Below are 23,070 nucleotides of genomic sequence, written 5' to 3'. Positions count from 1 at the left end.
TAATGAAAGGTTGTCCTGCTATGCAGAATAACAGACTAAAGGATTATTCATCTAAACAGAGACCTGTACTTTATTTGTCTGAATTCTGGAAGATGTTGAATGTCATCTGCCTCCAGCTGAAGTGCATGTACTTTGGTAGGAACAGACCTTGCGGGTAAGTTATGCCATTTTATGTGCACAGCATCTCCCAGGATTTGGGGACAGGATGAGATTTCACTTTGCTAGAAGCCAAGCAAACAGAAGTTAGTAAAGTTGTCTTTGGCTCTAACTGTGAAATGTCTCTCTGTGAACTTTTGAACTGTTCAATCAACAACCTCCCAGTAACACAGCGTGCATGAACATGGGACTTCAGCATTCAGAGGTACAGCTAAAGCTGGAAGGCTGAGTGAAAAATCTGATACTGAGAGTTCATTGCAACTGTATGGAAGAGAGAGGGAGTGGGAATTTCCTGTTATTTTATTCCCATTCTGGATGGATTGTTTGCCAGAGAGCAAGGTGGTGTTGAAGTGGTTTATGAGCAGCATCTGCCAATGACCATGTTGAGCATCCAGCCTGAGGGAACAGGCAGCTCTGGAAAGTAGTTTTATGGGCTGATAATCAAACAGTAAATCTGTTGCTTGACACCAGGCAGCTACCATTCAAGGTATGCATAAACCCACTGCATCACCTCAACATCTCGTGCCCAGATTGGAAAGCCACGCTTCCTGTTTAAACCAGGCTTCAGGTTCTGGTTTTAATAAAGGAATCAGATTCTGTGATAACAGCTGTGCCTATATTCTAATGTGCTCACTTTTAAAACAGGTCAACTTTCTTTAGAAAAGACAGTAGTTGCAGTTCAACATTCAGCTTCTGCAAGTCTCATATTCTGACAATACCTTCCCTGTTTATTTTGCATCTGCTGATCTATCAGTCTCCTTCAACCACAGCAGTATGGAAAGGAAAAAAGAACACCAGTTACCTGCTCCTTTCTAGTTTCATCTTTTTTCAGCCTTTCTTACGTGTTAATTTGTTAAAACTACAAATGTTTGTAAGCACATACACATCTAAGCCTCATTCTCATATAGAAGCAGAAAATAAGTAAGAGAAGGTTTTCAGCCCTTATCACTGATTAAGTTGTCTCTTCATTTTGACCTTCTTAACGCTTTAATCACCAGAGTGAACTTGTAGTTCTCGCAAGTTTTCGAAAAATCAGGCTCCTACCCAATGTCTCAAGGTGTTTCTGAAAGTCTGTGTTACCACCTGGCCATATTCTATTTTACACAGGATTTTACTGTGGCCAAAGATTTTTCAGGAGAAGCTTTCTGTTACAGGAAAGTTCTGTGAAATATAGTAAGAAATGCACTATTGTGTGAAATTCTAGAAGCTATCACTGCCATGTAACTCTGCAGGCTAGCTCCAAAACCCGATGGACAGGGGACAATTTTTACTCTGAGAAAGATCACACAAGTACCCTGCTGTTCTTCCATTTGGACTCCTGGTCAATCTAGTCCTAAACCTGAGAACCATACAATTATTTCAACCTGACTTCCTCAGCTCCTGCTGAGCCCAGCTCTGGAAGCCACGAGGGGTCTTGGGCTGGGATTCAGGAATTGCAGAATGCAGAACTGCAAGGTTCATAAACTTGAGTAATCAGGAGGTTCTGTTACAACAGACTGACTGTAAATAATCCCAGAGAAAACAGGAATTGCAACTTCCTAAGTTGGGTTGTATCCTGACAGCGCTGGGGGATTGAGATGATCCAACTACTGCTGCTGCAGCTGAACGGTGCCAAATGGGACAGTTTATTATTCCTGCAAAAAGACGTGAGGCACAAAGTATTTTGTACTTGATTTTCAGCCAATTGTTTGCAACTTGTTTCTACTTTCTTTTGAAAGTAAGTTTTTACAGCTCAATTTTAGGATTTGTGAATAATGGACAAGTAAGAGAAAAGCTAAGCCTTAGGAAGAGATGTCCATCATTACACTGCACACACAGAGGGACACAGGGACACAGCAGTTTTGCAGAAGATACATAAGCTCAGCACTGCAAAGCTGCACACCCCATGCTGTCCCCATGCTCACTGATGCACACTGAAAATCACCTTTGCAGTGTAACCACTTCATTCTACGACTCAAGGCTGTACAGGCTGTTAGGAGAATAAATTTACCACTCTGCATGAGGCAGCTGGGCATAATCCCATGGCTTAACACAGGAGAAGGAACTGGACACAAGGAATGCTCATGCAGAAAGTGACACACAAGCTGAAGAATTAGAGTTGATTATTCACTGACTGTGTCACTGGAGTTCTGTACAGATGGGAAGGAGCTCTGTTTCATACTCAGAAGAGTCAAACACAAGCTTGGCCTAGAACTCAGGACTGTTTGTATATTTTTTTAAATGAGATATTAAAATACCCAAAGGTGGTTTGATTTCCAAGTGAAATACAGTTGTGCAGTGAAAGTTACTGTTGTTCCTACTGTGTTTGTCCCTGGAACTGCAAGGAATGTACTCAAATGGACAGTGTGTCAGAACAATCACTTCTTCATACAGGGACCTTGCAGTGCACCCATGAAGTGCACAACTACTTGGTTGAGAAGACAGTTACATGATCACTTGGACTTCTTTGCAAATGAGAGTGGAGCTCAGTTCCTGCCCTGCATTCAAAGAACAAAACTATCAAGTGTATCAATCACATCACTGCCTTGCCTTTCTGTAAGGAAATCATCTGAACGTGCAGGAAGGCAATTTGGGTGCCAACACCAGAGAAACGTGGCTTCTACCCCGGGAGCTGGAGCCTCCTGCAAACAGCAGTGCTCACATCACCTGCACTGGGTCAGTGTGCAATCACAGCTGGAACCTGCAGGTCTCCAGGGACACACCCTGCATCACAGAGCTGGCTTTTGGAAAGAAGCTTTGAGCAAACATTTGCACAGAAGCTCAACACAGGTGTCCTCTGCTGTTCCAAACAAATCAGCCTGTAACCCACCCCCAAATGCAAACCTTAGCAGCACCGAGCAGGGAATCGATGAGGTGAGAGAAAGAGCAGAGCTGCTTTTTTAGCAAGTCATTACAAAAGCAAAGTACCAGCCAGGTGGAAATCTCTCAGACCTTTTCTGCAATTTATTATATTCTTAATGACAAAATATAAATATTAGTAATTTTTGCCTCAGTGACAAAAAATAATCTAGTTATTTGTACATTCAAGAGGAAGTAGTCTATTGCATATGAAAATGGAATTATTTTCCTATAAACAGTCTGTAAGAACACCAGTCAAGATATGGACATGAAAAGTGAAGGGTTCTTTCACTGAGAGGCTTGGTGTTAGACTGAGAGGAGGGAAAGTACTCAAATCCTTACTAACCTACCAAACAGAGTGAAAGAGCAGAACTATGATTTTTTTGTGTTATAGAGCCCTAAAATCAAGGAATTAACAGCAGCCTATTAAACAATCTCATTTTAAATGACAGGGAAGAGAAGAGGAAGTATCAAGTGAAAGATGCAGGTTTAAAATAGTGTCTCCTTACAGAGATGACTTTGTCTTGGTAAGGTCAGTGATCCTGTTTTCTCCAGAGGCCACACTGCTCAAAAAAATCTCATGCAGAAATGCAGAGAAAACAGGCGAGTTCTACACGAGTTTTCACCAGTAAGCAAAGTTAGCAGAAAGTCTCTAAAGGTGTTCAGCACCAGGGCCCTGTGGTACGAGGCAGGTGAGATTTTAGGCTCGAGGGGAGCGCTGTGTCTGCCAGGTCCACACCGCTCACTCGAAACATCGGCGCGTTCCAAGCACTGAGCTGGGCTAGGAACAGAATGACAGGATGTTCTGTTCTTTTTGGGTGGTTTTTAAAAAGAACACCCCTTTGGGGACTGCCTTTCACAGAAGATGCTGGTGCTGAACAGCTGTATTTGACGAGCAGCTTTTCGAAGCTGTTTCTCATTATTGCAGACCATCCCTGCAGTGTGAGGTGTCTGACAGTCATGTTCCTAAACACACTTCAGCTGGACATTTCCCACTTGGAGAAGTCTGGGGCAAGGTTCATGGCAGCCTTTTGAAAACTTACCTTGTCACCAACATCAGGTATTCTGCAGAGCAGATAACAGCTGGAGGGAGTGGGTAAAGGGACAATTCTGCACTCAACACACCCCTCTACCTGAGCAATGCTGACAGACAGAGCTGCAAGAGCCCTGTTCCCCCTCCAAAGCCTCACCAGCACAAGGAGGAAGGGCAGAATCAGAGTTAGGTTCATTCAAAGTTATCTTTATCTGTGTACAGAAACATTATGTGCATTATGAATGCAATGTTTACTATATTTGCAGGTGGTGGGGAGAGGAAGAGGTTTCTTTCCAAATCAAACAAAATTCTGTGCTTAAAAAAATATGTTTCCTTATAAGGACACTGACAGGGTTTTTTAAGACAAAGGGTAGGTAATTATCTAGAGATAGTCTTAACCTCCTGTCGTATCATATGGCTTGAAGTAAAACTGATTCTATAGTTCTAGATAGCATCTGTAGTTCACCATAGCATCTATTAACATTAGCAATCAGTAATTAGAATTACTTTGACCCATGACAAATTTTATACCTTCTCTGTCATTTGTGAAAACCCAGGCTTTTAAATCCATTTCTAATAAGTCTGTTTATGCTAATACTACTATGCAGGGCCATCTATAAATTCTAAAGCATTTGCTTTTCTGGTTGCTCATAATTTTGCTTCTACATTTCTATTTAAGATAGAATTGGATTGCAAATGTTGCCAGTCTGAGAAAGACTATTTCTAAAATGTTAGTGAGAAGAATTCGTATGTTTTTAATGATGAAATTTGGGGCAAATGGAAGGTGTAAATATGGTACCTCTTTACACAAAGGGGAAAAATGTATTAATGAGAATCCTGGCAGAAAGTAATCCTGTAGGGTATCTAGGAAATTCAGTTTTGTTTTGGCCATGTCCTGAGAATTTAAAAGACATAATTATGAATATAGCCTGGATTTATTATCCAGTGAGGCCAACCATTCTATGGGCACTGCTTGTATGGACATACATGCACCAAACGAAGTCCCCACTGACTTACAAGGCTCTCAGTGCTCTGGTCAGAGTTTCACATGCATAAGAAAGCTGCACACAATTCACACAGGGCTTGGAAAAGACATCAATCGCCACAGCAATCAAGAACTCCCAATGCCCTCCTGTATTAATGCTCATCTGCAGTCCTTCTGCTGGCATTTAAGAGACTGTAAATTCAGTAAGCCCCTACAGCAGGTAACAAGACTCAGTCTGTGGTTCTTTCTGTGAGGTTTTACCAGCATCCCTGTTCATATTTGTTATAGCAGGAGAAGGCCTAAACTACCAGATTAAAAATGCAAGGGAGCCCTGCACACAACTGTGAGGTTTTGCAAGAATCTGTAAAGTCCCAGTCTAGTATGTAAATCTGCACCAATGTAATTTCATTTACTTACCCCTAAACAGCAAAATAAATGTTTCTCTGATCTCTTAACAAACAGCTCACCACTTCACAAAATTCTGCAGGAAACACGTGAAGATGGACTAGGCTGTCCTGTCCTAATCCTTCTCAGCTAGCTCCGTTCTAAGTTCCTCTGGTGGAAATAGAGCTGTTTAGTTTAAAAAGCTCAAAACATCCCCCTGGAAGAGGTGGCATTTCTGCCTCCTTTACCAGTTTTAGAAGTTACTGTTGAAGACAGCAGGGACATGAGCAGCGTGTCCATCCTGTTTGGGTATTTGCTGTCTGGGTGTACTCGAGCTGCTGCAGCACCAAAGCTGATGGAAAGATGCAAAACAAGCAGCAGCAACACAATGCTCTCTCATGGGAGTTTTACAGGTGCCTCTATTCCAAAAACTCATAGAATCTATAACTGAATAATAAGAGAGCTGTCTGGTAGAAATACAGTGTGCAATAAATCCAAGGATGGATCTATTGGTCCATTGACTGCAACGTCAGCAGATACCCAGTACAAATATTTTGCCTGTAATTCCCGAGAGCACTACAAAAGTGCTGTAACTGATTACAGAAAATCTTTCCCTTGCACTAGAGGTCATTTCAGGATATGCTTACTTTAATACCATTTGACTTGTGCCAAGTTCCTGGTTAGTAAATGCTTTTTATGTTAGGGCTGCAAAAAAGCTTCTGAGGTCGTTTTTCTACAAGTGACCACAACGGTGGCACTCTGAACTTTTAAAAACCTTTCTTTTATATTAAGTGGAGGCCCTGTAAGATCTGCTGAATCTGCAAGACCTGAAAAGTACAGGATATGTGTGTCTGACTTCAGTGCCTGCTCTTAAATAACCCACATTGTCTAGCTATTGTTAAACTGAACACAGCAAGATAATGATCTCACTGCCCATGCAAATCTACCTAATAAAAGCCAAGTGGGCAACAAAGGGAAAAAAGTATACCTATAGAAATTCTACAGAAAGGACCCTTCAAAAGTTGTACAGCATTTGAACAGCAGAGGATTTTTTTGGCTCTGTCAGCACAGACTTCCAGACAGCTGATCCAAGGCTGGAAGGGGGCAGGGGAGAAGTTGGAACATGCTTAACTTATAAAACAGAACTAGAAACCACATGTCCAATATAAACAAGTTCCAGGTTTCTGCTCTTGGACGTGCCATAACCATGTTCAGCCAGACAAAAACACAATGGAACAGTTGTATTTTAAATGGTTAAAGGTGCCTTCTTTTCAGATGGAATCAAAGTGTGAGTTTGTTTCATAAAGAGCTCCAGTTTAGCAAAATATTTGTTTATGCACAACTTAACGTCACATACACTTGCCAGTGCCCTGCAGAGAAAGATGTGCTACTGCACAAAAATCTTCTACAGATCATTCTGAACACTTTTTTTTTCGACAGGGTTGGAAATTGCAATCATCCATTCACTAAACAGCTTGTTTGCTGGTTTACTCCAGACTATCTGTAAGATTTAGGTCTTGCTATTGAGAAGGAAAGTGCTACTACCCATGTCTAGGATGAGGAAGACAACTGGAAGGTCACCCGCCCTCACTGCCTCCAGGATTAATAAGGTTCATCACACTGGACCCCAGTCCCACCTCCATGCCAGAAGAAAAATGGATTGAACGGTTTGTGGAAAGAGAATTCTGTAATGTTTCTGATTTCCAACAAGGTACAGTTATTACAATGATAAGTACTGCTTTGCTTTAAATGCTTTTAACCTACAATACCTAAATTCTGTACATTGTGATCAGAAACTTAATTTCGGATACTTCTGCAGGATTAAATTTCCATACAGACTGAGGGAACTGAAATAGAGGGAAGCCTTTCACAGAAAAACCTGTACAACAATCAGGAGAACCAGTTCTCTCTAATGGATAACAGGACTCAGGTGTGTGGTAAATACAGCTGTCAGCCAACTGGATTCTCCATGCAACTAATTTAACCCTAAATCTTATGCAGCTGAATTAACTGAATCCTGTGATTCAGTCTTCAAGCAGTCCTATAAAAGGAGTGAGTAGGAGTAGCTCACCTTTTCTTCCTGACTTGAGTTCCCTTTGAAACATGTAAGTTTTAGAATTTACTGTTTTAAAAAATGTATGCCCTGTCCTTATTTCAAAGACTTTAAGAAACTTATAGTATGTATGATGTTTGTTATCTTCCATGAACATAAACTGTTTGATCCAGGCATAGAATCAGTATTTTAAAATAAGACTTTCAGTCTTGGGAATTGCATGTTAGGGTGGGGACTCGGGCAGGGCTCTAAAGCAAGTTGTTCTATGTTTTCTACTGACTTTTTTTCATGTGTTGAAATTTTCTTAGAGGAAGTAAGAAGTTGCAAAGCTCTCTCAGAGGAAACACCAACGATGTTTTGCAAATCTGTATTGCTTTTAAAAATACAGGCTTATTAAAGGACACTTATCAGCTTTCAGAAAAAAGGTAGGAGCTTGCTGCTGAACTTCTTAACACTGAGAAAAAGTGCTTATGGCTCAGCTGGAAAGAACTGTTTCATGAGGCCAGCATTTGAGTCTGTCCAGAAGCCACCCAGTAGAGTGAGGAGGTGGAGGGCAGTTGGGGAGCTCAGCAGCCCAGAGACCCTGCAGCCTGGGATGAGCTGTGTGTAGGGCAGGGAGAGGGGTGAGTGTGCAGAGCCTGGGATGAGCTGTGTGTAGGGCAGGGAGTGTGCAGAGCCTGGCATGAGCTGTGTGTAGGGCAGGGAGTGTGCAGAGCCTGGCATGAGCTGTGTGTAGGGCAGGGAGAGGGGTGAGTGTGCAGAGCCTGGCATGAGCTGTGTGTAGGGCAGGGAGTGTGCAGAGCCTGGCATGAGCTGTGTGTAGGGCAGGGAGTGGGGTGAGTGTGCAGAGCCTGGGATGAGCTGTGTGTAGGGCAGTGAGTGGGGTGAGTGTGCAGAGCCTGGGATGAGCTGTGTGTAGGGCAGTGAGAGGGGTGAGCGTTTTCTGCTTGTAACACAACCAGTTCAAAACCAGGAGGCCCAATGTGTAGAGGGACGAATTAATTTAGTCTGTCCTCTGGCCTGTGAAGATCAGCACTGGGGAAAGGCCTTTCCAATTTCCTCTGGCATCCTGTTCAGAGGGAGTGCAGCTCCTGGCACGCAGGGCAGCCCAGCTGGCAGTTTAGCAGAGGATGGATTAAAGCAGCAGTACCCACTCATCTCACCCTGCTGTACAAGAGCTATCTGCAGGCACAGAAGGCATTAGATTAGGTTTCTCCTCTGGTAATCTTTTCCTGCAGAGCCTTGGGTCTTCACAAGCACTGCACACAGCTACACATGAGCCCTTCAGGAAGCAGTGTGTGCCCAAGGCAAGCTAAAGGAAACCTCCTGGGTTTTAGCTAACTAGCCACGTTTCTGGTAAATGCCAGGTGCTAAAATGGAGTAGGAACTTTATTTCACTGATACAAGAACGTGCTTGGTTAATTGGTTTCTTCACACAGATAGCATCTTCATTCAGAACTAGAGGAAGTTGTGCTTTACTGTTTGGTTTGAATTAAAGTAATCCTAGAACTGAAAGTGAAATCCAAGCCCCTGTTCAAAAGATATTATCTGTACTTTATATAAAGGCCCGTTACCAACCTGAGCACAGGCCATATTCTACTCCAGTCTGTCCAGCCCAATTGTTATGCTGTTGTCATATTTGTCACAATGAGGTTTGAGCTTCATTTCTCAGATTGCTTTCAAATACCAAATACGTTATTAAAGTCTCCATTTTCACGTACCTCAGCTACAAAATCATCAGAAAAACGTTGCCTGAGGAAACAAGATATACTCATTGATGCAATCAAAGGGCATAAGCTAAAAAATAACTTTCATCCAGGTTCATTAGTGTTGTCCTCAAAAATGTGCTTATAGTGATTTAATGTAAAGAAATGGGAACTTCTTTACAAGGGAATGGAAATGAATTGGTCTTTTCTACCTATTTTAATTCAACCAATATTTCATGAATAAGGGTTAGACTAAAAACAACAACAGGTGCCAAACAACAAAACCTCCGTAACTGTGAGGCTGAGCAGAGAATACAGAGCTGCCCAAGCTCGCTCTGCCAGAGACCGACACAGGTCTCGACCACTTTCCCTTGGATGAGTCCTAACCTGACACCTACGAGCAAGGGGCTTATAATTAGGCCTTCTCTTCTTCCTGTGCCCCAACAGCCACACAGAGCCAGCTGAGCAGTAGTACAGAGGAGCTGCTGTTAAGCCACAAGGCCCACAGGTTGTTTTGCTGCAGGACTCTCCCATGGTGAGACTCCAGACTGAGACTGGTGTCCACATCTCCATAGGTTTATGCTAATTTGAGCAAACTCATTTAGTTCTCATGACTTCCTGAAAAGCTGTTCCTGTTATGATGTGCTGCTTAGTGAGTAGGATGACTGACTTTAGAAGGATGGAATAAAACAAAGGTTTATTTTGTTTATCTCTGCATTCATGATGCCATGCTAATGAAGATGGCTAAAAGCTTGAGAAGTCACAATGATTTGGAGGGGAGCTGCAATACAGGATTTCTGTGATCCCTGGCTAAAATCCAGTCAGTTTTTCTACAATGCAATGAGTTGGGGCTCTCTACAACCTCTTCAGAACTTAGTGGTCCTGGAAAATGCTTTATGAGATTGCAGCCTGAGGACTGCTATCAGGCTCTGCACTGTCTCCCTCTTCCCACTGGTGCATCAAGAGACAAAGTGTTTCCAATGACTCCAGAAAATTTCCAAACCTTTGTGCTGAAAGCCTGCTTAGAGGAAGGATGACTTTGTCGTGTAAATGGTTTATGTGATTTTCTAGAAGTCCTTTGTGTTTATGAATTTTGTCAGGAGTGGAGAGAATTTTTAAAACCAGTAAGGAAATGAAACTCTTTGTATCAGTGGGGTCAGTATAGCTTGGACAAACAGGGTGCTGTATCTGTGGACCACAACACAGCTTCTGAGATCCACAGGAACCTTGCTGGACAAGAATTTGGGCTTGACATCTACCCCTGACACTCAGTATAACCCCCTGGGAAACATTAAAACTTCAAGGGCTATGTGGCTGATGATTATGTTGAACTCCAGCACATCCAGTCAGAAAGTAGGGTGGAAAACATAAATGTGAAAAGAAGCGTAGGGGAAGGGGAACTTTGAAAGCTGGTGGAGAGAACAGTACAAATTTTGGTGATAAATGTTTTCTGCCTGGTGCAGGGCTTTGCAATTTAATAAAGATGAAGTATTCATAAGGCTGAGACAGCTTAGCCACTGGAAGTGCACTAAAGAAGTACACCAGAAACCGTGGACTGCCCTAGCACAGTTTGTGCTAATCAAGTACTTAAGTCTAAAACTTTTTTGTACTCTGAGTAGAGGACAAAAGGCAGATCCTGTTTCCTTGGCTTTTCCATCTTGATTCTTTTGCTTTAAATAATATAATTAGCACCCTCTGCAGTATGATTTTTGCTTTAGATAACTTAGCTATAACTATCAGAAGGATTTCACACAGGGCACCAAACAGCTGGAAAGTGCTACCAGCTCTCAGTCTCTATCAAAGTGGGCTGGCTTTGACCCAAGGGTATTTGGAAAGCTCTGTATCTCCTTGCCACACCACAAGCTCAAGGACCTCTCCTTCCTCCAAGCATGCAAAGCCCTTAGTTTCTGAGCACAGCAGCAGACAAGGACAAGGAAGGTTCTAAAGCAGGTCACAAACTGCTCTGTTCAAGTATCTTTTGGATGATCATCCTCTCTAGTCTGTTCTCAGCCTTCAGTTCACCCCTGAACACCAGCTCACCTGCTCATAAAACAGTGGAAGAAGCTGCACTCCCTGGCAGAAGTTTTGGACTGTTTCTTAGTAAACAGGTTTGGCAATTCTTTGGGTTGGTGTTTCAAGCACCTTCCCTGTGTCCCTGGAGTCCTTTCAGCACTGGAGGGTGAGGTGGACACCTCTCCCCTTACCCATCTGACACATGGGCAGACTGGTGCCTTACTGACCTAGTTCAGGATCACTGGAAAACACAGGAGACCCAAAGCCCTCGTTCTAAATCAGTAAAACCCATTAGGTTTTTCCTAAAAGCAAACATTTGCTAGTCCTGGAAGTCATCACTTGTTCTATTAGCTCTTAAGCCTTAGTATCTTACAAACTTTTTTCAAGCCTGTCACGATTTCTTTTAAAGATAGAAAGAAATTCCAACACCTTAGAAAACACTCTGGAAGGGGAGTAAGAGGCATTTAAGCCTGTTTAAAACTCAGCCCAAACAGAGACAGACCTGTTGCCAATGAGGAGGGAAACTTGGCAGCTTTGCTTAAAGCTTCCCACACAGACACTGGAGACGAAAGAAAACAAAGAAGCTGTAGTCCCCGAGGGTCTTGCCACTCCCTGGGCAAAAACAGTCCCTTCCCTGCTTTTCCTTTAGCTCTCAGACACGCTCACATGCTCTCTTCTCTGTGCCATTAGCTACAGCAATAGCCAACTGAGCCCTACAGACCTGGAAAAAATACAGGAAATTAAGAGTTAAAAAAGAGAGGAAAAGAAAAAAAAACAGAGCTCTTGGAGGCGAGCCAGCGTCCCCGAATGACTCCGCCGTGCCGGCACTCCCCGCCCTCCTCTCCCCATGCCCAGCCCTCCGCTTTATCAGGGACACGAGTTCCCTTCTTGGGCTCTGCTTGCTTTGGGAACCCAGGAACATCGCTAAATTTATCTTTCGCTTTCAGGACAATGGCAAATGCCAGCAATAAGAATGCAAAAGAACTGAAAATTAACGGAGATAATTCCCTGCAAGCCAAGTGGAAGCACCTTTTCTGTGCAGCTCCCAAGGCGGCAAAAAGCAGTTGCAGAGTGCAAAGCAGGACAGGCTGCCTGGGGTGCCAGGAACATGCTGTTCCTTTGGCTGTGTGCCACGGGGAATTGTCCATCCATACGCTCACACTTGATGGGGCTTTCTTCTCTCCCCCAGAGAGCAAAACATAGCCTCAAATTAGAATGGCTCTTGCTTTATCTCAGGAAGGCAACAGGAAAACCCGAAGGGACACCGAAGGTCTGGCCAGATGGGTGAGGTTGACGCGTCTGAGCTAAAACTGTTCAGGAGCTGCTAAGTCATGTTTAGTTCTGGGGATCTCTTTCTCACTGCTCCTTCCAAGGGACTAAGGTGCTGTCTGGAATGGGCAGTGGAGCCCTGCACAAGCTGCTCTGCTGGCCGTGGTGCCTCGGCAGATGTGCTGTGGTTGATGCCCAGCAGAGAGCAGTCCCCTCAATTTCTGGTGTCCCTGTCTGACTGAGGCCGCCCTGTTCCCCAGCACCGGGCATGAGGTGTGGCCAGTCCTGGGGCCTCTTTCAAGATGGCCCTCCTAACACTTTCAGGGCAACTTTCACAGCGCTTGCGAGGCTTCCACTTTTTCTATGGGTGTGTCCCATAAATTACAATAGCAACAAAAAAGTGGTCACATAAGTCTTCAGCAAGAAGTAAGGATTGAGCTCTGAGGAGTACAAGTTAGTGGTTGCATTCTAATGGTTTTTTGGTTTTAAATCGGTTTTACCCAGCTGCCAAAAGCCTCTTAGAGACTGCCCCTGTCCCCCTCTCTCCTCACTAATGGTGTTCAGCCTCTCCATCTGCCTTTCTGCTTTCTCTAGCTTTCACAAAGTGTCTGCTAAAGAAAGAAACAGACACACAGCCATTTAGGTGCCTCTAGAACATTTAATTTTAAAATATCGAGAGTACTGAAGCTTGCATGGGAAGTGATAAGTTGGTATAGTGATGGGAGCATGGGGTAGGGAAAACAGGGAGGTAAGAAGTATTGGAAAGGGAAGTACAAGACACACAGAACAAGAAGGCTAGCAGCTAAAAATTACAGCTTGGTACAATCCACACAGATGACCCACATGCCATTCCCTGTGACATTAATAAAACAGGGCAACGTTAGCTTTGAATCTATGCCCAGTAAGGGTTTATTCCCAGAGGTTTGGGGTGGGTTTTTTTTGCTGTTTGGCTTTCCCGAGCTTGAGTTCCGAGAGGTGAAACCGTAACAGTGGCCAAATACAAGTTTGTTTGGTTTTGGTTTTCATTTCAACTACCAAGCTGTAACAAATAAATCTCTGGCTGGATTGTAACTAACCTGTGTGGGTCCTTAGATGAGCTTTAAGATGGGAAGATTTGCCATAAACTTTTTCACACCCCACATAGTGGCATTTGTGCTTTTTCTGGGGTGATCCGGGGTCAGTCCAGCTTCTGAGGCGTTTGCTCTTTTGTCTGGGGCTTGGCTCAGTGGCTGCAGCCAGGCTGGTAGGTGTGGCTGCTCGCTCTCCTCCATGCTCACCAGCCGAGGACACACTTTCTTCCCCAAACTCCTTAGGAGCAATAGAAATGGGTATTTGTTCTGTTCTATCAAGGCTCTCCGTGCTTTCCATCCTCAGCGCAGGTGAGTTTGGGACGTGCTGGTTCAGGTCTGCTAAAATGCTGGCTACGACCAGTAAGGAGGGTCCATTGTCCTTCCCGGCTTCTCTGACTTCCCGCTTATCTTCTCCATTGGAAGGAGCAAATATTGCTTCACCAGCTTGGGGATCAGGCTCCCCTCTGGGACTGTGGATGACAGCACGACTTGACATGGAAACGAGGCACTCTGCCGCAAAATGGTCCACATATGCTGCTGTTGCCATTTTTCATAAGTTTAGACAGAAATCCAAACAGACGAGGACCAATATAAAAACCCCCAAAGCCCGCAGGCCGCCGGTCCGGCGGTGCCCCCTGTTTCGGGCGAGCCGCTCGGCTGTGTGGCAGCAGCGCCGCGCGCCCTCGCGCCCTGACAGCGGCGCCTCACGGCCCCTTACCGGGGGGCGGGGCCCGCGCGGCACCGCCCGTGACGTCACCCCGCCGGCCCCGCCCCCGCCCGCAGGTGGGCGGTGCGCGCGGGAACGCGAGGAGGCGCCCGATTGGCCGGCGTGGGGCGCGCGCCCGGCACGCTCCGCCCCGGGCGGCGCGGGGCGCGGTGCCGCGCGCGGACCCTTCCGCGCGCCCTTCTGGCTCTGAGGGACGGGCGCGGCTCGTTAATATTGCTCTGAAAAATACCTGCCTGTTTCTGGTATGAGGAGCTAACTAAGCTTTTATTTGAATAAAAGGGAGAGTTCACCGGCCAGTGCCCAGTGAGGTCTCTCAGCTGAATGAAGGTCGCAGCCTCTTTTAACCCCTTGTCCAGAACGTCCGTCCCCGTTTCCCCGCTGGATGAGGTAAACGTGCAAGGAACTGTAGTTGAGTTCAAGCTCAACCTCTTCCTTGAGAGAAGAGAATTGCTTAAGTAGACCTTCCAGGTAGTTCTTTAGTAATAGATTTAGAGAACAAACCCTGCAGCTGTCTCAGTCTAAGGAGAAACATGGGCTGTTTCCAGAGAAGTGAGGAAGGGGTATCGTTGAAGCACAAGTTCACAGGTTCTTACTCCAGCATCAAGGACAACTATCAGAAAAGGTGCAGGAGAGCCCTGGAGTGCCGTGGTTGCGGCAGCACTGCCGGGGCTCGCTCTGACCCCCCGCCCTCAGCGCCGCTGTGCCCTCACGGCCCGGCCCTCCCTCAGCCGGGCTGTGCCGGGCTGGGGCTGTGCGGGTGTCCGTGTGCCCGGGGCGCTCCATCTGACGCTGCTCGTGGTTTGTTCTCGTGGCGGGAGCAGGCAGGACACGGCTCAGCTGGCTCCCGGCACCTGTGGCCACAGGAGAGGGGCGGGTGTCCTGGGCACGGCCGGGGCCGCGGGCGGAGGCGCCGTGAGGGGCAGTGGCTGGGACAGCGGAGGGCAGGGAGAAGGGCGGACTTGCTTTTTCAAAAGGTCTGTTGAGTTAAAGCCTTGTCCCGAGAGCAGCTCCTGCTTTTCGTGTAAAACCAGTGGCCATAACCAAGCCCCCGGGAGCTGATGAGCTCTCCAGTCCTTGTGCATTTTGGTGTCAGTCTTGGGCTGCAGATGAGCCCCAGTGCGGTTGGGAACAGCTCGGGGGACGAGGCTCGGTTTGATGAGAACTTGCTCCTTTTTTTGCTTTTATGAACCCTACGAGCTTGACTTCTTCGTTTGGGACAGAGCAGTGTTGCGAAGGTTACTTGTAACAAAGCTTTTTGATGCAAAAGAAAAGTTAGTCATATTCGGCAAATGCGTGTGTAGTCCAGTTAGAGATCATATATTATTCTCTTTTATATCATAACTATGAAGGAAAATATGCCTCTGACTTTTTAATAGCTGACTAGAAGTAAAAAATTATCTTGTCTTGCACGTTAATTGTGTAAAGAGACATTGTCTCTTCACGTGTCATGGACAGAATTCCATCTGCCAGGGGAACCAGCTTTGGCTTTAGTTCAGGACTGCAAATCTTAAAGGTAGCAATGTGAGCTAACAGTGGCAAAGTAGCAGGGATATCAAGTCAACTTTGTAAGGAATGTTGGTCATTATATTTGATCAGTAGTGCAAAAAATTTTATGGAAAATCATAGACAAAATACTGTGCCCATTTATCAACTCTTTCTTGCACTGATATATATTTACTAGCCTAGTTGTTTATTGTTATTTATGGCACGTTTATTTTCTCTGAGCAAGTGGAAAAGTGGATTTCTCTAAGTACACAGTAAATCTCAGATTTGCCTTTGCTGAATATCCCACACCTGTTGGCTTGTTCTCACCAAATGAGCTAAATTCTGAAACTGAGATTGCAAAAAACTAATAAAAATAGATCCTACCTATTTAATTTTCTTTATTTGATTACATTGTTGATGTGTTTTCACCTTCAGGCCTTTGTCCCACAGATTGAGGTGAGACTTTTTTCCTCTGTTATGGCACTATTTTTGCATCCACTCAAGTAATACTGCCTGGGTTTTGGCAGAGGTTCTTAATATTTATTGTTTTCTTATTACGTAAGAATAACTATATTTATATTTTAGATATTTATATATATTAGATATTTATTATATATATTGTATTTGTATAGATTCTGTATTTATTATATATAGATATTATATTTGTAATAACTTATAATTTTGTTTAGCTACAAATGCTCAACAGCATAATAATTTAAAATGGGATCCATCCTGTTCTGCCCCTCCCAAAATAGCTCATTGTTTTAAATTACAGGAATAAAAAACTCTAAAATGCTTTGTGAAATGAAAATAGTTTTATGGACTCTGTTAACAGGAACTTTAAACAGAATAGAACAAAGTCCTTATACAAATGCCAGGCTGATGTTTTATTTTGCATGGCCAAAATAAGTGATGAAAAAAATTGATCTATAGCAACATTTTTTATAAGTGATGTAAAAATTGTTATTCTGGGTGAAAGGATGCTGTAAACCAAATAATAGTGGAAGACTGCAATATGCAAAATTGAGCATTCTGAGGAAAGAATTTTCTGATTGGGAGATATGGGGATTTTTTTTCTGAGAGAAATTAGTTTACTATTCCCAAGAACACGATAAGATATAACATGCAGTTTTATAGTAGCAGGTATTTGAACAGCACTTTTCCTGCATAAGTTTGCTCAGTAATTTCTTCTTTTTTCATACACTTCTGCTTTAGATCCAGTGAATGAGACACACTAAAAGTGTAAACCACAGGAGATCTATGGACTTCAGTGAAGTAGCATAAATCTATATCACCTCAGGATGCTCTTTATAAAACAGAAAAAGTAAAATTCCATGTAGTCCCTCTCCCTGTTTCAGTTCCTACACGGTGCCTATAAGATGAAAAGCTGTAGTTTCATTTTATTTAGTCTAATAATTAAATAATAAGTAAATAATTTCTTGTCCAATAAAACTGAGGAAACAAGGAAAAAAGGAAACAGAGAAAATGACAGACATCTCTGCTTGCATTCTTGTGCTGCCTGTATCCACAATCCTGTCCTTTGACAGAACGTGGCAGTCTTGACTGATGCCTTCCTGGGGTTCCTCCTTAGTGGTTCCATGGTTTTAGGGGAGCTCTGGAAAGAAAAGGGAATAAAAGGGAAGAGAATCATAAAGCCTCTGGCCTGTAGGTCTCTTAAAGAGTAGCGTGCCTAACCATGTCTCTTTTGTTGATACCAGGTTCATCAGGATGCAGAATTAGCAGAAGATAGGAGGACAGAGGACATGAGCAGGTTTCTGCCAGAGATGAGCCACGCTCTCCATGTAATGTTTTCACAAGTCCCAGTGCCTTAATAAAAGAGTGAGTATCAGATGTTCACCCTCATCTTCAGAATCCCTTTAGCTCATTTTAATTTGGACAAATTTTGTTGTGCTACAGCAAGTAATTGGTTGAATTCATGTCAACATCACCAGTAGATCTCCAGTTGTTAAAGACTTGGACTGTAAAATAAAAACCAAACCCCTCCCAAAAAATAACCCTCTATAGTGGCTTACATTTGGCAATACTTTTGCAAAAAGTGAAGGTGAGGCTTGAATACTTAAAAAGTCAAGAAGCCATTTGTTCCTGAGGGTCAGCAATTCTGACATTTCAGAAACAGTGTAAGAAGATGTAAACATGTTCTTGCAGTAAACAGCGATTGAAAGGTTTATTTTGTTTTCAGCTGTTCATTTCTGCAGTAGGAGACTGAAGTGACAGTGTGGCAACACAAGGGGTAGGGAAATGGAGAGTCCTAACTGGACTCCCTCCCGCTGGTCTGACTGAATTGTTATTTACTGTGTAAATCTGGTATCTGGTATCTTTGTGGAAAATGCTAAAAGCTGAGAAACAAAAGGAAGCACAGTTGTTATTCAATGCTTAGTCTTTTCCTGTAACATTAAATAATAGTTTAGGTGTTAGAAATGAGCATCAGTGATATTGTGTGCAAACTGTATCCATTTTAATGGATTTCTTGGGAGGACTCAATAGGAATATCCACATAACCATCGAAGCCACTGTGTGTTAAAGTAACATCTGTGAATTTCTAAGCAGCAGGACTAATTGGGGACTGTGGGGTGGGGGAAGGACTTGATTTATTTTATTTATTTATATATTTTACCTCCCCTTGAGAGGAGAAAGATAGGGAGGAAGGCTCAGTGGAACCACTGCTGCTTTTATAGGGAAATGTTTTATTCCAATGCTTTTATTTTGGAATCCAGCTCTGGTTCTTCTTCTCAATAATTTTATCAATTGCGACTTCTTGGATACCACTTATCAGTATTTAGGGAGCAGACAGGTGTGTTTTGAAAGGTGAGATTTACTGTTTTATATACTCCTTTTCCCCCCTTTTTCCCTTTAACAGGCTTTCCTGCTGCTCTGTATAGGACTGGCTCCGTGGCAAACCTGGACATGCCTCTTGGTTGCACAGGACTTGTGAGGTTCTGTGGCTTCTGGACGCTGCCCTTTGCAGGCTGGAAATCCCAGGGGCAGAAGTAAAGCCCTCCTTTGGGAGCAGCAGCCTGAGTCATGAAATTCAGTTTGTGCTTCAGCTGTCAGCCCCTGGGTGCTCAGCAGATCCCAGGAGACACCTGCAATGTGTGTCACTGCGTTATTTTCCACAGACAGTCTCTGGGAAAACTGTGCTCAAAGTAATGCCATTTGTGAGGCTGTAGGGGCCCGTTTCTCTGCTTCCTTTCAGCATGAAGCAGGCCTTCTCTGAGATGGTAGTGCTGTTTCTTGCAATAACGATCAGCAGGTCATCCTAAAAGGCTTCCCAGTGCTCGGCATCCCTGAATATCCCCAGCAGGCTTGTTCCATAGCGTGCCTGACCTCTGCAGCTGAGGCACCGGAGTGTCTTGGTTCATTTGCAGGCCCAGACGTGCCTCTCTGCTGCAGGCAGACCTGAACTGGTGACCCACAACTAAACATCCAGGCTTTTTGCTTTTAATTTCCTTTTTCGTCTTCCTTTTACCTTTCTGTCTCCTGATTTTTATAAGGTTGCTGTTCATCATGTGTTACAGGAGAGCAATTCAGTGAGAGCCAAGCTGTAGGTCAGTGGTCTGTAACACACTATGGAAAAACTTCCAAGTGAAGGATTAATGTCTGGTGGTCGGTGGTTCTGAGGCATCCAATCATAACAAGTCAGCAGCTGCACCAGTAAAGGGCCTTTTAACTGTTGATGTAAAAAGTTAAGAATTTTGGGAAATGTAACTTCCTTGCCATAAGAACATCATAGAATTTGAAATGATGGAATCCAGTTCTCCACCTGGTACATATTCGTGAGGAATCAGGTGAGAAAAAAGAAGAAAATAACTTCTTTGTAATGCAACATCAAGTTCAACAATGCTTACCAAACAAAAGGAGGGTGTTCAGGTTAAGGTACAACAAACATGGGAAGGTAAAACATGAAATAATGACTTCCTCCATTTTCACTCTGTAACAGCAGTCAGGTTTTACCAGCTGTGAAGCAGAAAGTGAAGTTAAAGCCATGTATTGAGAAGAATCACTTCCACTGGATTTCTTCCATCCACAGAATGGTTAAACTTTGAGCTCAGTTTAACTTGTTTCAGTGTTGGTTTTGGTCTTTTATGATTTATCCATTTATTGTTTCTGTTTCTTAACTTCCTTGTGCTTTTTGCAATGTGTGAATATTGCATGCTGTCACTTTTGCTAAGCTTCTTTTCATTGAAAAGCACAGCAAATACCAACCCAATACCAGGAAGTGCTCAGATGAGTGAACTGATCTCGTAGCTTGTTCAGTAAAAGTTGCATAACATTTATTCACGTTCACACTTGCAAGTCAGCAATGAATCACAGGTGAAAATACCACTGTGAAATAATCAGCTGAATATTTCTGCAATGTGCTATCTGAAGCAGATACTATAATGTCAGATGGGTAAGATGTTAGGCCTACTGAACTGGTCAATGCTCAAAAATTGGCATCTTATATTTACATTATTCTGACAAGATCTGATGTTTAAGTACACTTGATGAATAATGCATGCTGTTGGGCAGTTGGTATTTGTGTTTGTGTGAGGCTGCAAACTGAATTTGGAGTAGGGAGTTTTATCAGTTTTTCTCCTGCCTCTGAACTGAGCCACTGCAAAGAAGAGAAGGAATTCTTTCAGACAGCATAATGTAGTGGTGAAGTACTGGTAGCTGTGCATCCCAGTGGAGCCTGCATGGGTAGGAAAAGGACTGCTTTCCATGGCAAAACATTTTTTATAATGTGAACCTGGACATAAAGGTCAGGGTGTAATGGAGATTCAAGAGAGGTGATTATATGATGAGGCTGATGAGAGAACTGCAATTTATAATACATAAAAGCATCTCTAAATAACCTTTTTCTTTCCTTTTATGGGGAGTATGAGCAAACTACTGGTAGAGGAAATATAGGACATAGGGGAAAGAAAGAAATCTGTTCTGTTGCTGCTTGATTCAAAGGTCAACTAAAGAGAGATATTGGGAGAGACAGAATCACACTGAACTAGATTTCTCAGAAATCTCTAATGTTGGAGAGCTGCTGTGAGGCTGCTGAAAAAGTGACCCAGTGGGTGCGAGTGGTTATGGTGTCTATAGACGCCTAGAACTTGTGATATGTAGAGTAAAACTATTTGGTATTCAGCAGTCTCATGTGACCTCTATCTTTATTTGCTTTCCATAAAGATTGCCACTGAAGAAATAAACTGTTAACCCACAACGTCCATTTAGCTGGAAAACTTTGACCCTTTTCAAGAGTCTGAAGGTAAATGGGTCTGTGAGATCCCACCTCTGCAAAATTTGTCCCCAAAGTACGAGAGCCCTGGCCACCTGTGTGGCAGAATCCAAACCCAGCAGAATTTGCAGTGTCCAGCTGAGGGAGTGCTACCCAGGGCTGTGGCAGAAACACAGGGTTTTAGTGGGCACCCTGTGTTAAAAAAATTATCAGCACAGATAATATCAGCACAGCTTTACTGGCCTTTGTGCAGTGAATTTTCCTTTCATTCCTGTCTTTAGGAATACAGGTGCTTTTCCTGCATTGAGGTCACTAGGCCAGGTATGTGGTCTGTCCACATAGCCTTCAGTGCAAGCTGTGCAAGTCAGCACCCTGAGTTTTGTGTAAAATAAGTGACTGTCTCTTACTGATTCATTAAAGCAGAAGGAAGCACCCAAGCCTGAATTCCACTCCTCTGGAAACCATTCCTCCAGTGCAGCTGGGGGCTGCACATGCTGTGGAGTAGTGACTGTTGACAGGGTTCAGTCAGCTTTAACTGTCTGCAAGCGGGTCCCTGTACTGGCTCTGCCTGAGATGAGGTAAATTTGCTTCCCAGGAGCTGCACAGTGCTGTGTTTGGCTGGGTGAACAGAACTGTGCTGATAGCACCCAGATGTTTTAGCTGCTGCTGAGCAGTGCTTACACAGCAGCCAGGCTGTGTCCAGTCCTCCCCTGCCCCTGCAGTGAGGAGGCTGGAGGGGACACAGCCAGGACAGCTGACCCCAGCTGACCAAAGGCATGTTCCAGACTGTACCACACCATGATCTGTGTGTGAGCAGTGAGGCTGGGCTGACATTTCCAGGGGTTGCCATTGCTTGGGAACTGGCTGGGTGTTGGTGTAGCTGGTGGTGATTGCTTTTGTATCACTTGTGTTTCTTTGGTTTGTTTTGCTTCCCCCCCCTCCCGATTAAAGTGTCTTTATCTCAACACGAAACCTTTCTTACTTTTGCCCTTCCTGTTCTCTCCCTCATCGCACTGCAGGAGGAGTGAGGGAACACTTGTTGATCCTGTCTCCCCTGGGCAGTGTCCCAGTGCTGTTCTGATTGGTCCAGCCCAGGGCTTTTGGTGACTCCTGCTTTACTGTGGATTTCTTGGCAGCAATGGGAGATTTGCCTGACTTTGTGAAACTTGATTTTTCTTTTTTTTTTTTTTCCATTTGGAACCACTGTCAGTTCTTCTACAGCCAAGAACTTTTACTGCCATTTCTGCAAGGGAGACTTAGCCAGCAGATAATCTTGCTCCCTGACTCAGGGCCTGAGAAGTTAAGCCAGCCTTTCTTTCTCATCTGTGAACATATGCTGTTTCACTGCCTTTTGATACTGTAAACTCTGGGATTAACATTGTTAGATACATATGCGCTCTCTTAAATGCATAGTTTGTATGATTCCTTATGAACAGAAATGGTTTATGAAGCAGTGGTCTGTTCTTCTTTCCTCTTCTTCTTGTTTATTGCCCATAATAAATATCCAGAGTATCAGTGTAAAATCTGCATCTGGTCCATGTCTCGTGCTCCCCAGCCACTGTGCTGGCATCTTTCACTCCCATGACAGTGTTATGACTTCTCTTCATCTCTGCAATAACCTGACAGCTACATACTGAAGTCTGAGTACTGTACAGCTGCCTGAAATCCAGATTGAGATAGGATGAGTTACCCCATAGCAATTCACAGATTCCCAAACTTAATCCACGTGGGAAGGCAATATAAACTAGAAAAAGGCACTCTGAAGCACAATCAAGCAACCTTTATTGTTGCAGTATGAGAACTGGGGTACATCGTGTGCTGGCTTTTCAGAAATGTGAGCACAGGGCCCTGGGCACATGTTTTGCTGACACCTTAAAAGCAAATACTTTTTACTGGCATATTTTGTGCCAATAAATGGATTAAGTGCTAGGCACACAATTTAGGTGTTATGTGTCACATGCAGACAGACTTCAGAGAGTTCTCTAGGTTATTTTTTTCAGGAACACTAGGTGACAATGACATCATTTAACATGACAATGTGTTCCTGATGCAGAAGATAGATCATATCTCTGTAGCAGAGAAAGACAGTTGCAGAAATGTGTCATCAAACTACTAAAGAGG

The 23,070-nt window shown here is 43.8% G+C and overlaps 1 protein-coding gene across 1 annotated transcript in view; it reads right to left on the bottom strand.

Moving 5' to 3' along the window:
* Positions 1 to 14,208, bottom strand: part of KLF13 (KLF transcription factor 13) — a 31,142-nt gene extending 16,934 nt beyond the window's left edge. Inside the window, exon 1 of the mRNA XM_050309884.1 lies at positions 13,514 to 14,208. Coding sequence (XP_050165841.1) covers positions 13,514 to 14,054 — 541 coding nt within the window. The 5' untranslated portion in view covers positions 14,055 to 14,208. The remainder of the gene's footprint in view (positions 1 to 13,513) is intronic.
* Between the last annotated feature and the right edge of the window lie 8,862 nt (positions 14,209 to 23,070).

The sequence above is a fragment of the Myiozetetes cayanensis genome, unplaced genomic scaffold (assembly GCF_022539395.1).
Source record: "Myiozetetes cayanensis isolate MyiCay16 unplaced genomic scaffold, myiCay2020 scf14, whole genome shotgun sequence".
NCBI classification, from domain to species: domain Eukaryota; kingdom Metazoa; phylum Chordata; class Aves; order Passeriformes; family Tyrannidae; genus Myiozetetes; species Myiozetetes cayanensis.
The sequence above is the reverse complement of the archived record's forward strand: the minus strand, read 5'-3'. Positions and strand labels throughout refer to the sequence as shown.